At 36.7% G+C, this 17,508-nt stretch overlaps 1 protein-coding gene across 4 annotated transcripts in view; it reads left to right on the top strand.

The window, feature by feature from the left end:
• PLD1 (phospholipase D1) overlaps positions 1-17,508 on the top strand; it is a 203,876-nt gene that overhangs the window by 110,371 nt on the left and 75,997 nt on the right. For all 4 annotated transcript variants that reach the window (XM_060150004.1, XM_060150002.1, XM_060150001.1 and 1 more), the window contains 4 exons: positions 6,484-6,565; positions 13,487-13,597; positions 15,505-15,705; positions 16,742-16,955. In XM_060150004.1, the coding sequence (XP_060005987.1) occupies positions 6,484-6,565; positions 13,487-13,597; positions 15,505-15,705; positions 16,742-16,955 (608 nt within the window). The remainder of the gene's footprint in view (positions 1-6,483; positions 6,566-13,486; positions 13,598-15,504; positions 15,706-16,741; positions 16,956-17,508) is intronic.

Genomic DNA, 17,508 nt, shown 5'->3' with positions numbered 1-17,508 from the left:
GAACGGGAACAAAAACAAGGTCTCCTTTGAGCTGGAGACAAAGGCTCTAAAGTGAAAAACAAACTCAACATTTCATTTGGACTGGCTCACAACCTAAGACTATTCTAAGTAGGAGACACATTTAAGTTGATTTTAATGTTATGTTTTTCAAATGGTGGGTTGTGACTCTTTAGTAATTATTATTATAATTATTATTTTTGTGTGTGTGTGGTACGCGGGCCTCTCACTGTTGTGGCCTCTCCCGTTGCGGAGCACAGGCTCCGGACGCGCAGGCTCAGTGGCCATGGCTCACGGGCCCAGCTGCTCCGCGGCATGTGGGCTCTTCCCGGACCGGGGCGCGAACCCGTGTCCCCTGCATCAGCGGGCAGACTGTCAACCACTGCGCCACCAGGGAAGCCCTTTAGTAATTATTTATTAAAAGAATTGGGCTTCCCTGGTGGCGCAGTGGTTAAGAATCCTCCTGCCAATGCAGGGACATGGGTTCGAGCCCTGGTCCGGGAAGATCCCACATGCCGCAGAGCAGCTAAGCCCGTGCACCACAACTACTGAGCCTGTGCTCTAGAGCCCGTGCTCTGCAACAAGAGAAGCCACTGCAATGAGAAGCCCATGCAGTGCAACGAAGAGTAGCTCCCGCTCGCTGCAACTAGAGAAAGCCAGTGCTCAGCAACAAAGACCCAACGCAGCCAAAAATAATAAATAAATAAAATAAATTTATTTAAAAAAAAGAATTCAGTGGGTTATGTTCAGAATTTTATTTAAATAATGAAATAGGATAAGAAAAGGAAGGAAATAAGAGAACGGAAAGTTGCAACTTAAGTGGCAGTAAGGGTTATTTTGTGAAATTTTTATTTCAGTAGTCAGTAGAAGACTGATAGATAGGTAGGTAGATAGATGAAAATATTGGGGTGGATTCATAATGTATTCCTGTGGATTATGACCCAAAAAGTTCAAAAGCCTCTGACTTTCAACAGGGTTGGCAAACTTTTTCTGTAAAGGGCCAGATAGTAAATATTTTAGGCTTTTCAGGTCACATACATACAGTCTCTGATGTATATTCTTCTTTGTGTGTGTGTGGGGGGGTGTGTGTGTATGTGTGTGTGTGTGTGTGTGTGTGTTTAATAACCCTTTAAAAAGGTAACAACCATTCTTAGCTCATAAGCCATACTAAATAAAACAGGCGATGGACCAGATTTGGCTCATGGAGCACAGTTAGCTAACCCTTGTCTTAGAAAGTAGATCTGAGTTACTGTATTATATCAATACTAGGAGTTAAATATATGGTTAACATGAGAAACTGTCAATCTGTTTTCCAAAGTGCTTGTACTACTAATGTATGAGAGTTTCATTCCTCCTCATCATTGCAAGCACTTGGTACTGTTAGTCTTTTTTAATGTTAGTCATTCCAAAGGGTATGTAGTAGTCTCTCACTGTGGTTTTAATTTGCATTAGCAATGTCTTTTCATGTTAAGCATATCTTCCTGTGACTTTTGGACATTTGTTTAGCTTTTTTGGAAACACATTAAATCTTACCTTTCTTCTTTTTTTATTGGATTGTTTTCTTATTACTAAACTGTAGAAGAACTTTATACAGTCTAGCTACAATTTGCTCCACTTCATTCTGACCTCCATGTTTTCTGATGAGAAATTCGCAGTCATTTGAATCATTGTTCCCCTCTTAAATAATGCATTGTTGGGCTTCCCTGGTGGTGCAGTGGTTGAGAGTCTACCTGCTGATACTGGGGATGTGGGTTTGTGCCCCGGTCCGGGAAGATCCCACACGCAGTGGAGCAGCTAGGCCCGTGAGCCATGGCTGCTGAGCCTGTGCGTCCGGAGCCTGTGCTCCGCAATGGGAGAGGCCACAACAGTGAGAGGCCCGCGTACCACACACAAAAAAATAATAATAATGTATTGTTTTTCTTCTGAGTGCTTTCAACATTTTCTTCCTGCCTTTTGTTTTCAGCAGTTTGATTATGGTATTTGAATTTATCCTGTTTGGAGTTCACTGAGCTTCTTGAATCTGTAGGTTTATATCATTCATCAAATTTGAGAAATTTTCAGCCATTTTTCCTTCAAACTTTTTTCCTGCATTTCCCTCTTTCTCCTCTTTTTCTGAGTCTCTGATGACATAAATTGTGTCTTTTAGTATTGTCCCACAAGTCTCTGAGGCTCTGTTCATTTTTTTCAATCTTTTCTTTGTTATTCAAATTGGATAATTTCTATTTATCTGTCTTTAAGTTCACTGATTATTTCCTTTGTCATCTCTGTTCTGGTACTGAACCTATCCAGTGAGAGTTTGGTTTTTTGTAATTATATTTTTCAGTTTGAAAATTTCTCTTTGGTTTTTATTTATATCTTTATTTCTTTGCTGAGACTTTCTGACTATCCATTCATTTTAAGAGTGTTCACCCTTACTTGTTGAAACATTTTTATAATATCTGGCAGAGAATTACATTAAATAATTCCAACATTTGTGTCATTTTGGCATTGGCATTTGTTGAATATCTTTCCTGCAAGTTGAGATTTTTCTGATTTTTTTGTATGCCAAGTAATTTTTTACTGTATTCTGGAAGTTTTGAATATTATGACTCTGGGTCTTGTTTAAATCGTATAGAGAATGTTGATATTTTTGTTTTAGCAGGAAATTGGCCCATTTGGGTTCATGCAGAATGTTGCAACCAGTCTTCTACCTGTGTGTTTTTAATGTCAATTTTGTTTTCAAAGCCTTTGCAGTGCTGTTTAGATCTGCCCCCCCATGTGCTCCACCTAGTGGCCAATTTGGTCAGTGGTCTATTTCTTATTTCAGTTTTCAAATTCTTTGGCGTAATATTAGGACCAAACCCATGCATGGGCAGCTTAGGAGTGAGCTAGAAATTCATAAACAACTTTATAGCATTGCTTTTCTGAGCTGCTCTCTCTCCATGGTATACCCACTCCTTATGGGTTGCCTGTGGCTTCCCTTTTTAGTCCTCTTGTTAGAAAGAGACTTTATTTACCCTGCTCTGCCACACACTTTCTTCAATGACACTTTGTGTCCAGAGCCAAGCAATGGATATTTATATTTTCCTCTTGGAACCACAGCTCTTCCATTGGAGAGAAAAGTTCCATTTCCTCATTTTTGATGCCTGTGGGTCCCTCCCTGCCACCACTATCACTGTCAGGAAATCCCACTCTTCCTCCTCAAGCCTGAGCTAGAGGACTTCTGAGCCTCTCTCTACCAGTGCCAATGCCCATTTCCAGGTTCTCCCTCCCAACTGAGAAATCAGAGGGAAAAGAATGGTAAAATCACCACTGGTTAGACAGATGTCAAATTTTTTCTTCTTTCTCAGTATTGAGTCTTCCAATTCATAAACACTGTATTTCTCTCCATTTTTTTAGATCTTATTTAAATTTTCTCATTAGTGTTTTGTACTTTCCATATACAGGTCTTGTACTTATCACTAAGTAATTCGTGTTTTTTTATGTTATTGTAAATGGTATTTTTAAAAATTCATGTTCCAATTGTTTACTGCCAGCATATGGAAATGCAGTTGATTTTTTTATATTGATCTTATTTACTGCAATCTTGCTTAGTTCACTTACTAGTGTGAATAGCTTTTTTGTAGATGCCCTAGGATTTTTCCCATAGATGATCATGTGATGTGTGAATAATGACAGTTTTCCTTTTTCCTTCATAATCTGCATGCCTTCTACTTCTTATTTTCTTTTTTTTCCTTATTGCACTGGCTAGCATCATCAGTAAAATGTTGAATAGAAGTGATGAGAACAGACATCTTTCTTGTTCTCAGTCTTAGAAGAAAAGCTTTCAGTCTTTTATTATATGCTTTAGGTAGATTTTTTTTAATAGGTGCCTTTTATTACTTTGAGGAAATTCCTTCCTATTTATAATGTATTGAGAGTTTTTATTCTGAATGGGTATTGAATTTTGTCAAGACTTTTCTGCATGTATTGAAATGACCATTTTTTTCTTTTTTTCTGTTAATGTGCTGAATTGCATTGATTGATTTTCAACTTTTAAACTAACCTTGCATTCTTAGAAATAACCCCACTTTGTCATGATTTGTTATCCTTTTTATAAGTTGTGATGTTTTGGTAAAGATTTTTACCTCTATGATCGTAAGGAATATTGTACTTAATTTTTTTCTTTTCTTGGATTGTCTTTGTTTGGTTTTGGTATTAGGATAATGCTAGCCTCCTTGTATGAGATGGTATTTCCCCTGCCTTTGTTTCCTGAAAGAGTTTGGGTAGGATTGTATTATTTCTTCCCACTTAAGTAAGAAATCTAAAATAGTCAAACTCCTTTTTTCTGTTTCAATCTAGCTAGTTTGTCAATTTTATTAATCTTTTCAAAGAGCTGGATTTTGGTTTCATTGAGTTTTGTCTACTGTTGCTCTGTTTTATATTGCATTGAGTTCCATTCTTATCTATTATTCCCATCCTTCTTACTTTTTCTTAATTTATTCTTTTATTCTATCTTCTTAAGATGGAAGCTCTGATCATCGATTTTAAGCTTTTTTTCTCATACAAGCATTTGCAGCTATAAAATCTTCTAAAAGGAGCATTTACTTAAAAGCACATTTCAACATCTCTGAAGTCGTAATACATCATACACTCAATAACATCTTATAGTTATAGCTGTCATTATTTTTTCTTTCTTAGTGATACACACAGTAATGATGCATCTTACAGTCATTGGTGTCCTAAACTCAATGATATGTAGTATTACACAATTCTTTTGAATTTTGCTTAGCTAATAATTACTTAGTAAAGATCTTGACATAATGATGCTTGTGGGTCATAGCTATTCTCTCCTTGCCCTTGTTTATACTTTGTTTTTATAGCATGACTATTTTTATCTTTTCATGTATTATCCTCAAAATCCAGGTCTCCTTGAGAGCCTGCTTAAGATTCTCCAAAGCATCTAATAGAACACTCTGCATACAGGGTACACAATGCTTTTAGATTTTAAAAAAAAGATGATGAAGGCTTAATTGCAGAGTATAGACCTGAAAATGGCCCCAAAACTGAAGCCCTCTGATCCCATAATTAATGTGTACATCAAAAATTACGAGTGTATATATGTTGTTGGGTATGTCCTACTTTCAGTGAACTAGCAGTGCCCAATGACACACTTTTCTATTTAAAACAGATCTGTTTTTAATTCATCTTAGATCTTTTCCTATCAGTTGCTGCATTTTTTTTTGTTTGTTTGAGTTGTTTCCTATTCTAAACTAAATATGTTAATATTTATACTGTACACACCCTTCTATTTGTCTGTTTTCATATTTATCTTACCCAATATGAGTTTCTTTAGATACTTTTTTCTCTGGGTTTTTATTTTCTTTAACTGAATGACACAGAGTGTAAAATTATTTCTTTTAATCTCTTTAGCTCCTTAAAACCCTGTTGTTTTCACATGCTTAGAAGACTCCCTGGCTAAGCCAATATTCCACGCTAGTATTCTGTAAGGCTTTGATCCTAACACAGTCTACCCCACTCCTCCAGGTCTAGCATTTCAGTGGATGAAATTTTCTTCATTGTTTTTGTTTGTTTGTTTGTTTTTCCCATTATAGAGGAGGTACACTACTTACCAGTTTAACTCAGGCAGTAATTTTGAACACACCCCCAAGGGAAAAAGTGACTCCTGTACTGTGCTGCTTGTGGCACTACTAAGGAGAAGAACCCAGGGGTCCATTCTCACACTGGGAAAAGTTCATCTATCAGCAAGCCTGCCTTCTTCCCTGCTCAGAAAGCCCCAGGTTCCCATGGACACTGCTTGGTATAGGAAGTCAGTGTTCATGTTTATCTATTAGAACACTTTTGGCCTAGGTTGCTAGAATGCTCAACTAAAGGTGGCTCAAACAATGAGGATTTGTCTCATTGAATGAGAAATCTAAAGTTAGGCAGTACTAAAGTTGGTGAAGTCATCCAGTGATTTCAGGGTTCTGGCTTTGCCCTTAAATTTCCATTCGGCTGCACCTGTCTAAGCACCCATACAACATCCATCCTAGAGCCGCTTTTCCTGGGGTTTTTTTTTTGTGTGCATGTGTCTCTTCCTCTCATAAGAGAAACAACTTTTCCATTAACCCCTCGTGTACCTCCTCATATATCTCATTGTACAGGATTGTGTTATTTTGTGCTGGAGCTGCACAGGAGTCTGGGAAAGCAATTATTTAGAATATTCACATTCAGTCATGGGAGGTGGGCTCTGACAGCAAGGAAGGAGAAGGTGGACAGTCAATAGTATCTGCAAGTGTGTCTATGTATGATGTGTGAGTAAGATAGAGAAATTGAAATTGACTTTTTTGGGGTAGAGGCTGATGTTCCCATATGAAGTTGTACATGGACTCATAGTGGAACTTTGGATGGCCTGCCACAGTGGAGGATGGTGATGACATTTGAGCTAAAATTGCCTCTGCTTCCTATGACACAATCAGAACTTTATATTTGTTTTAGTTTCTTGAAATCTTGGTTTCATGATTTCAGGTTGAGTCCAGAAATCTTCCTGAAACGTCCGGTGGTTGAAGGAAATCGTTGGAGGTTGGACTGCATTCTTAAGCGAAAAGCAGTATGTACTTTCCTAACAAATGCTGATGTAATTTTTTAAAAGTTTATTGCCTCTGAAATGCCTTTTTTTCCCCAAAGCCCTTCATATACACTTATAACTTTTTTCTTTAGAGCTTGACAAAAAGTAGAATACTTACTGTTTTCAAGTTCATTTGGTTCTGATTTTTTTCCCATTACTTGTGAATCATAAATATTTTCACCTAATTCACAGCATGGATTATATTACCAAGTCTAATTTTTGTTTTTTAATCAGTTGTAGGCAGCTGATTTGTTAGGCAAAAAATTGTAATAAAATTTCATCATTGAGTAATAAATGATGAAATGAAACATAGAATTTTATTTATTTATGTTTCATTACTTTGTCATTTGAGCAAAATTCGAAGTCATCTGAGAATGATTTCAGTCAGATGGGGTCAAGCTGATGTTGAAGCATGTCAAATGGAAGGACATAAAGAATTGGTGGTTCCAGTTTTGGGACAGTTCATGGTAATAGTGTGAAATGGTGTGACCCTGTAGATCCTGGGTGAGCATTGAGTGTGCTTTTTTTGTTATAAAAAGTAAACAACTGAAGCAGTATAGGCTCACCAATGACTACTTTACATTCATATTTCTAATGAAATATTTTATGTGGTTGGCCCTCAACCGAGTTAAATTAAGTTGAATTAGAATAGTTGAATTAAGTTCAATTTATTATTAATCATGTCCAAATTAGGGAGCGCTAGTAGCCTTTTTACTATTATTTGAAACTGTCTTAACTTTTAGAATTCTGTCATTAAACATTCTAGCAGATTTGTAGGTCCTAAGTAATTGGGTTAGTATCAATATTTTCTATTTATCACAGCCATCACTTATTTCTTTTTTTCCATCCTCTACATTCCACTACCCCTTTCCCACTCACCTTTCCCCCTTCCTTCAATGTCTTTTCCCCATGCCTTTAGTTTAGGATATCTGGGGATAGTATAGGCAGACCTCACTGTTGATATTAAAGGCAAAAGAAGTTGATTGTCTTTATTTCAGACACATGTTCTGCCAAACAGCATCATTTTCAAGGCTAGTCTAATCTGTTGTCTCAACAGACTACCATTCACAAAATTGGAAATTCTGGTCTTGAAAAGCATTATTTGCATATTCATTAAATAATCCATCATACAGTTACTGTGTCTTCTCTGAGCCTGGTACTACACTAATTACTAAGGATGCCATGTGTGTGAATAGGATTCCATCCCCGCCCATGGAGGGCTTGCTGAAGAACTCATATCCTGGGCTTAGTCCTAGCCTTACCAAACATCTTTCTACATATTGAATGGGCTATAACTTTCTCCATGTTTCTCTCTGCGAAATGGCAGCTTTCCCATTTCTCCTCTAAAAGTAAACTCCTGAAACTCCATTCTAATAAGTTTTTCCAGCCTTGCCTAGCGATCATCAATCATAACAGAAAATCCTCTTCTCATAGAACTTATCCGATGCTTTACTCTTTTAGGTTTCAATTAACATGTTTTTGTTGAATGCCTCTTACGTGCAGGGCACTTGGCTAATCACATGGGAATGTACAAAAATAAAAGACACGATTCTTGACCTGAAGGAGCTTAAAAATCTACACAAGAGTCAGCTGGGTACAGAGACAGTGCCAAGATTCAAAGCAGGAGGGAGAACATTGGGTAGATCTGATGTGGAAGCCCCTCACAACATGAGGAACTTAGGGCATTTAGTATGGGCCAGAAATTTTAAAAGAAGCGCTTTCTAGGTATAGGAAGTGTGATAAGGAAACATTCTGGATGCAGGAATTCATAAGGCCTTGTCAGTCACAGCAAGGTGACAAAGTTGATGACACCTGAGTGTTAGCATAGGTAGGATGGGAGATCGAGCTGGAAAGGCCGTTGGGATGTGGAGGCATTGTGAGTCAAGCCAGTGGTTTGCACTTTACGGACGACAGTGGGGAACCACTGTCGGCGGGGGGGGGGGTATGATGGCAGAAGGGTGATCTGATAAATATGGTGTGTTGGGACGGTGAATCTGGTAGTAGGAGGAAGTGGGAAGAACCCAGAGTCAGAGAGCTACATTTTAGATCATGTGCATGTGAGGTGCCTACAGGACATCTAAGTATACTCCAGAAAGCCAGTTGCCAGATCAGGGCTCAGGAGGCAGGTCCTGCAAACCTGGTCCTCCACTTCATGGTAGCTGGCGTGTGTTTGTTTATTCCCCTCAGTCCAGGTCCCTTTTCTGTCACTATCATGGCTTCTCTTTGCTTTTATGGCCCATGAATCCTGTGAGGTACCAGGTGAATACCATGACCAGGTAAATAGTGCTGCCTGATAACCGTGCTTTGTTTGTTTCAATTTCATCTGCTTTTTGAAACTTGTAATTTTTAAATTGCCTGAAATGATTTTTTTAATTTCCTAAGGAAATAGTAATACTATTAAATGTTAATTTCTCAGTGGTACATTTAAGAGAATTGCTCTTCCTTAATCCAGTTACAAAATATTATTAAATTTTTAACATTCAGATCATTCCAGATTGACATTTCATATGCTCATAAACACTGCTTCACATAAATAATTTAGTTTCTGAAAGCCACTAGCTTCACAAAGTACTGGGTTTAAAATAGCATTTATTCTTGCATTAGTGGGTCCCAGAGGTCCGCAAGGTTGGTTGAAATGAATTATTTTTTTCTTCTAACTGATTGTGTAGATCTTTGGGGAGAAATTTAGTGTCTCTGCTTTATAGCCAACATATAGGCAAACATTTCTTTTAATGGATGTTTCTTAGGGGGAAAATACAATATTTTGTTTCTCTGGTAATAGCCAAGTTGATATTTTCCTGTTTCTTTGGCCTTCTGATATGCAATGTCATCATTTAAAATAGTGTAAGCCAATGTTGAGAGGCAGACTGCTTTAACTCAAAGCAGCATCCCAGGGTTTTCACAGTTCTGCATTTATTGCACTAAGAGGTGAGATAAGTTGCATCATAGTTATCGTAACTGCATCCCTGGATCCAATTGGTATATTTTAACCTTAGAAATATGTGATATTTCTGATGAGACTTGCACCAAAAGATTCTTCAAGTGCAGTCACCTGGAGACTTAACAGAACCTAGGTTCTCAGGGAGGATTTTGTCGTCAGGTTAATTTCTTCCTGTCCTGGGTCACAAGGCACATTCTAGAGTTGCAGTCAGTGACCAACAGGAGGGAAAGATGTCCAGGTTTGTCAAACGAGATGAATAATCACATCACTGCAGAGAAAAATCAAAGGGAATCTTACCAAAATGGTGGGCTAGAAGGGCATGGCAGGGAAGGAGGGAAGGGATCTTCAACCTTAAGGACTGTGCTTTGAACAAAACTGGTTTTAAAAAAAGGCGCATGAGCACATGTGCTCTTACATCCCAGTGCTGCTTGCATTTAAATGGTGAGGATACGATTTTTTTTTTATCCTTTACTTTGCATGTTCCTAAAATATCGCACACCTCCTCCACCTCCCATCCCCCCCTCCACTGGGGAAGCTCTTGACAAGTGATGATACTGGAGATGTGTTAGCTAAGCTATCTTAAGGCAATGGACAAACTTAGCTACATTTAGAAAATATTTGACCACAGTGCTTGAACAATCAGAGAAAAAGCTGGCTCAGAAGCAAAGTCTCTTGATTTCAACTATAAAAGATGTTTATTTTTCATTTTCTTCACATGCATTTGTATGTGTAAAGCACCTAAAAATTCCTACTGTTAATAGTATTATATCTGTTCTACTTGCTTAAAAACTAATTAGAAAAGAGGATAGAACTTTTATCCTTTTAAACTCAGGTGTCATAAAGTTTATTCTGTGGAATCCTTGGGTTAGTTGACTGCAGCAGAGATAAGAAACATGGCATAGAAACGTAAGAAGCACAGTCAAGTCCAGGCTCTTTGTTTCCTACTTCTCCTATTAATACTTTTCTTCTGAGCAAAAAGTAATTTCCCCTGGGGTCACTAAAAGGCATTGGTAAAACACTGGATACTTCAAAAGTGTAGTTTTGAAATTACAGAATTAACATCAGTCCTTTTTTTTTGTAATTAGGCTTTCATTTTGCACAAATATTTCCCATATTTTGTATAAGTCTGCACTATTATGGCCCAACAAATGCCTTCATTCCCAAAGGAAGTATTTTGCTTTGCCCTTTATAGTTTAGAGTTTATGGCAGTGTTGTAATGCCTTGACCAAAAGAAGAGGAATTTATTGCTTTATTATCACAGGAATCTTGTCACTAATTAACTGTTTATTGTGGGCATGGACTTAAGTAAATAATTGTAAACCAGACTACATAAAAATGAACTTTTTATATTTAATTACTTCCTTATTAGTCATTTCTGTTTAAGCTAAAATGACTTAAAAGTCTCTATCCTATTTCCTACAGAGTTATTTATTTCAATGTGAAAAAACACAGTATAGAAGAAAATGTCAGGTATTAATAGATGGAGGATAATGCTATAATCCATTAACATTAAAAATCTCTGTTATTTAAAAAATCCATTAGTTATGCAGATAAATGGAAAATTGTAAGATTCAGGCCAGTTTCTAATTTTCAATTACTGTACTTCATGGGTAATAATCTCATAAGCCTAAGAAGCAGAATTTCATCCATTTAAAACAAATGAACTGTGATGAAAGATGTCAGGTGTAACGTTTTATAATTTAGGTTGAAATTGGGGGTCTTAAACTTTATATTAAGTCATTCAATGGGAGGCTATTTTTTTAAACTGCTATTCAGTGCTGAATCCTAAAATATTCAAATAGCAAAGTAAATCTGAATAGTAGAGGAGGAAAATAAAATAATGTTCTAGTTTTCATTTAGAGTGCTCACTGACCAGATCATTAGAAATTAATCTGTTCACTTCCTGCCTGCACTTTCACGTCCTTATTTCTTTACTCAAGTCTGTACTTATGTACTTGATTACAACAATAGTTGCATAATATAATAAATAACAAGCAAGTTCCAAAAGTCAGCTGTTAACCAGAGAAATAAAATGACTTTTTTTTTTTTTTTTTGCGGTACGCAGGCCTTTCACTGCTGTGGCCTCTCCCGTTGCGGAGCACAGGCTTCGGACGCGCAGGCTCAGTGGCCATGGCTCACGGGCCCAGCCGCTCCGCGGCATGTGGGATCTTCCCAGACTGGGGCACGAACCCGGGTCCCCTGCATCGGCAGGCGGACTCTCAACCACTGTGCCACCAGGGAAGCCCCCGACATATGTATTTTTAATCCTGTTTTTTTTTCAGAGCAAGAATGGGTCTTCTCTTAGTACTCAGATTTCTTTAATGCAGCCCAGAATGTAAATCTAGTGTATCCCTTCAAAAATATGCACATTTCTCAGATATTACTAACACCAAGTAAGATAGAGTTAGTATTTTGAAGTGATGTGTTATTATAAGGATTTAGGGGCCAAAATATGCTTTTTATTGGCAGAGCAACATTGGGGAACTGTATATATGTTTGGTTTACTCCAAGATTTTACATCTTGCAGCCTAAAAATATTAACTCTTATGTTATTTCACATTTTTATAGCATTGCAAAAATATCCAGTTGTTATAAATTAGATGTGTTCAACCAGTAAGGCTTCTTAAATTTGTGACTCAAATGTCCATTATGAACAATACCTAATTACCATGGATTACATTTAAACTGTAACTGAATTATTCACTCTAGTTTATTAGGTATGCCTGCATCTCAAATACTCTAGAAAGGATTATGGAAAACTTCTTGCCTTAAATCTGTAGGATATTAAATGCCTAGGTGTAGCTACAGTACTCAATATGCATGTAATATGTTGCAGGATGCTTTCAGAGCTGCTGGGTACAGTAAATGCAAATTAAAATGTTGCAAACTGCATGGCAACACTGAGGATGCAAACCTAAAAAGTAAAAAAGTGATATAAGAAGTGGGGGTAAATAAGATAGAGTTTCCTGGAGGAACTATGTAAGCGGACAGGGATGTAAGCGGAACTGTGTAAGCGGACAGGGATGGGGGAGGACATTCAGGTGTCAGGCAATTTATCATAAGCTAAAACCTTGTCACCGCCCAGAGCTAGGAGAGAAAATACTAGTACTTTTCTATACTACCAGCTGTTGGACATTTCTTTGATGGTTAATATTAAGAATAAATATTATTTGTATAGCATATTAAAGTTTATGAGGCAATTTTGATTTAATTTGACCTTCACAACGGCCTTGTCTACTTTCTTTTAGGTCCAAGGTCTAAGGATGGATCAATGTTAATTTCTGTGCTGCTGCTAAAACTCGGGGATTTTTGAATGTTAGAGAAGCTGACTTCTGAAGAAGTCATTTCAGTGGTGAAATAGACATTAATGATTTAATTATGGGTTAAGAGTATGAACCAATACATTCACCTCTGAAGACTGAGACATGTTTTTTCCACTGAAATAATTTTTAATAAAGAAAAACTCTATGAAAATACCCCCAGAAACATTTAAGGCATGTTTAGCATAATTTATTGCATCAGAGTTTTAAAAACACTGTTATTTCAATTCTTTGTGGTATAATAAAGACAAGCAGAAGATCCTAATCCTGTAACATGAATCAGGTCAAAACTTTCCTCAAGGTCAAGTGTTCTGAGATGTTCAAAGTTGTAAGAGTATCAGATACTTTTAGTATTTCAAGTTGCAATTTCAACTTTCTGGCTATAATTAGTCAAATACTGACTGTCTCAGTATGACAAATCATAGAATGGAAGGGAGATAAATTTTTATTTTTTTATATTTGTGTCTTAATATACACTTATGTTTCACCTTCTTGTATTGCACTTTTCATTAAATATTTTATTATACTTGTTTATAGAAAAAATTTTTAGAAAGTACAATGCCCCAGAAATGAAGAAGAAAAAGAAAATCATAACCTACCTCCAGAAATTCTTATTCCTCCTTGTGTTTTCTCTTGTGACAGCAACAGGGGGTGCGTATCTTCATTATGCTCTACAAAGAGGTGGAACTTGCTCTTGGAATCAATAGTGAATACAGCAAGAGGACTTTGATGCATCTACACCCCAACATAAAGGTATTCAGGTCATCTTGCTTAACAATGTTTCTTCTTTATTATTCTGTAGTTTTTCAGATACATTTTACTTTGAGCAGTGGTAATCTTTAGAATTCCCTAATGTATATTTTGAATCAATAATATTGTGAACTTCTCAGAAATAAAATAATTATACTTTCTTATACTTCTGATCTTGATGGAGTCAGCAGAGTTCTCATTTCTGCTTCTCTTACCCTGATAATTTAGCCAAGAACATTCTTCCTAGAGTTGTTTTAAGAGCCCTGTCAGGTTTCTATACTCCTCATTAAGGTTATCCTGGAACCTCTTAAATGTGATCTCCCTGGGATATCCCTTGAACACTGATAGCAACAAAGAGAGCTCCTTTAGGATTTAAAGTGCTCTCCTTAAAAGCACTTTGTATACAGTACTAGTAAAGTGAATAAGCATGATAAGCAATTTGAAAAAAGCCTTTTGATATTTTACCAAAGACCTGAAGCCTATCAGTAAATATTGTCGCCCAGTCACTGAGCTACATCAAGACAATGAATTAATCTTCAGCAGGCTTAAAGTATATAATGATTATATATTTCACCTGATTAAAAAAAGATATTCCATGTAAATAATAACCAAAAGAGAGCAGGAGTGGCTATACTAATATTGGACAAAATAGACTTTAAATCAATAAAGTTTACAATAGATAAAGAAGGATATTATATATTAATAGAAGGTTCAAGGCAGCAAGAAAATGTAATAATTATAAACATTTACATACCTAATACTGACCATCAAAATATATGAAGCAAACATTGAAAGAATTGAAGGGTGAAATAAAGCAGTTCTATAATAATAGTTGGACACTTTAATATCATACTCTCAATAATGGATTGGTATATACATACAATGGAATATTTTTCAGTCTTAAAAAGGAAGGAAATTCTGACATGTGTTAAAACATGGATGAACCTTGAAGACATTATTCTAAGTAAAATAAGCCAGACATAAAGACAGATATTGTGTGATTCCATTTACATGAGAGACCTAGAGTGGTCAAATTCATAGAGACAGAAAGTAGATGGTAGTTGCCGGATTTTGTGAGGAGGAGGGAACAGGGAGTTTTTGTTTAATAGGTATAGAGTTCCAGTTTTGCAAAATAAAAAGTTCTGGTGATGGATAGTGGTGATGGTTGCACTATATGAATATGCTTAACACCACTGAACTGTACACTTAAAAAGGTTAATATGGTAAATTTTATGTTATGTGTATTTTACCACAATAAAAACATGTTATTAAAAAATAAAGTTGCCTCCAAAGTTTTTGGAATGTTTCTAGTTAAAGACATACAAAAATAGGTCAGTCTGGGATTATTTAAGAGAGAATTCCGTTTGAAACCAGGAGGTTAATAACTTCTTAAATTACCTTTAAAATCAAGAGCTGCCCAAACATCTATATCCCTATATCAATATGATTACTAGTTCAACTTAATAACTGCCAAAATATCAATATACTTCTTAAAAAATTTTGTCAGAGAGAGATGTAGGCTAAAAAGTTTCAGTGTTTTTTATATAACATATAACATAACCCTTTTGGGGGAAAAGGGAATCTGCTATTCCATTGAACTGGCTTTTATTGAAATATGTGGCCAGATTTCAAGCTAAAGGGCAGCTTCCCCCATATGTGAGGGGTCCAGGGTGGTCAGGGGAGTTTTGAAAAGTATCCAGGGATAAATACTGAGGATAAAATAAATAAATACTCTGCTAAATACTGAGGATAAAATTAGAAGTTTGGGGATTTTCTTTGATGTATAGATAGCACATTTTAGCATTTGAATTGTAGGCAATGTTGTTCAGGGGAGTAAACAGACCTATTTTATTATAATATGAAAGACATTTTAGAAAGCATATTACGTGTGTGGTTTTTTTCCTCTCAAGGTGATGAGGCACCCAGATCATGTGTCATCCAGTGTATATCTGTGGGCTCATCACGAGAAACTCATCATCATCGACCAGTCGGTTGCCTTTGTGGGTGGGATTGACCTGGCCTATGGAAGGTGGGATGACAACGAACACAGACTCACGGACGTGGGCAGCGTGAAGCGCGTCATCGGGGCACCTTCTCTGGTTTCCCTCACAGTTAGTAAATTTCACCTTTATGGAACTGCATATAAGGGACACAGTTTGTATAAGTGTGTATTAATAGTGTGATTGGTTGACTGATGGATTGAATGAGAGGTGGCCTATCCCTGGAGAGGTAGAGAACATTGAGTCCAACACAGACCTGGTTTCAGATACCACTTAGTGAGTCTGTAACTATGCATCTGTTAATCTCAGTTTCTTCTCTTGTAAGAAGAGAAAACAGATCTGATAGAGCATTTGCTATCTCATAGTCAGTTCCTTTGCTTTCCATTTAAATTAAAGATTTAGTTCCTATTTGGGAAAAAAGTTCATAAACAAAAATGTGCGGCAAAATTGGACTTGAAGTTAAAGAAGCAACCTTATTACAGTTAGCTGCCAAGGTTTTCGAAATCTTCCTTCTTACAAACATACAAAACTAGGATAGGTCAGTCTGGAGTCATTCAGGGAATTCTGTTTGAAAGCAGGAGGTTAATAACTTCTCAAAGTATCTTTCAGATCAAGAGCTGCCAAAGTCTCTATATGCCTATATTTGTGGCTTGTTATTTCAATGCGAATGGTTGCCAGAATATCAATGTGCTTATTGAAAAGTTTGATGGGCTCCATCTTATTTTACTGCTGTCCATGTTGGTGACTTTTCTGGGAAAACAGAGATTTAGTGAAAAGGTAACGGGGAAAATAATTGACAGAAAAAGCATCGCTTACTTAATATTTATCAGAAGAAGTTCAGTAGCTCAACAGTGAGTATAACTCATGTAATTGTAATGGAAACCAAAAAGTTAATTGACATGAAACTTCTGGCCCAGTGAAAGAGGAACTATAATGGACTTCCTGGTATCCCTTTGGAAGTATTTAAACAGCTCACAAGGATCGCCCACTGCCCTGTGGCTGACCTCACACATACTATTGTGTGTCTCTTAGGGAGCCTTCGTCATGTGTAAACTTTAAACTGGAATTAAAAGGCCACAGCGCAGCTTATCTTATGCAGTTTCTTTTCTTCTCTTTCTTTTTCTTGTTTTTTAAATAATTTTCTCAGGCTGAAACAACAGAGTCTATGGAATCCTTATGCCTCAAAGATAAAAACGAATCTAACAAAAATCTGCCTGTCCTGAAGACTGTTGATGATGCAGATTCAAAACTGAAAGGAATAGGAAAGCCCAGAAAGTTCTCCAGATTCAGCCTCTACAGGCAGCTGCACAGACACCACCTACGCAGCACAGACAGCATCAGCAGCATTGACAGCGCCTCCAGTAAGTCATCGTCTGCACTGGAATTTATCTCAACTGTGCTCTGTTCCTCCATAGCCAGACACTGTATACCTGTTTGCCGAACTTGTCCTTCTATAATGGAGTAAAGTGAACAATGCCGAGAAGTCATTATATCATCCTATTCAGTCTCATGCCATTTCATGGCTCTGTTTGACCCATTTTAGAACAGATTTATTGTTTTATTCACATCACGAGTCATAACAGCCACAATTCATGCTTCTAATGGTTGCAGAATGACTAAGCATTTCTAAAATAATGCCAAGTTATAAAGGAAAAAGAAAAGTATTAGGTGTACTTTATAAACTTTTCATATAAGAGATTTCATGTCTCTTTCTATCCAGAAGTACACCCAGCTTTTATCCTCAAACATCAGATTTTCTACCTCTTATAAATTTACCATTCTTTAAGATTTGTCTTAAAGCTCTAGAGTTTTCTGTTGCACAGAATTTGTGACTGATTTTATAGCCTTGCCTTGTTTTTAAAATGATTGAAACTGCTTCTGAGTTTAGAAAACTTGGTATATTTATATATATAT

This window comes from Lagenorhynchus albirostris, chromosome 5 (assembly GCF_949774975.1).
Source record: "Lagenorhynchus albirostris chromosome 5, mLagAlb1.1, whole genome shotgun sequence".
NCBI classification, from domain to species: Eukaryota; Metazoa; Chordata; class Mammalia; order Artiodactyla; family Delphinidae; genus Lagenorhynchus; species Lagenorhynchus albirostris.
Note: the sequence above shows the minus strand (reverse complement) of the source record. Positions and strands in the feature narration are given on the sequence as shown.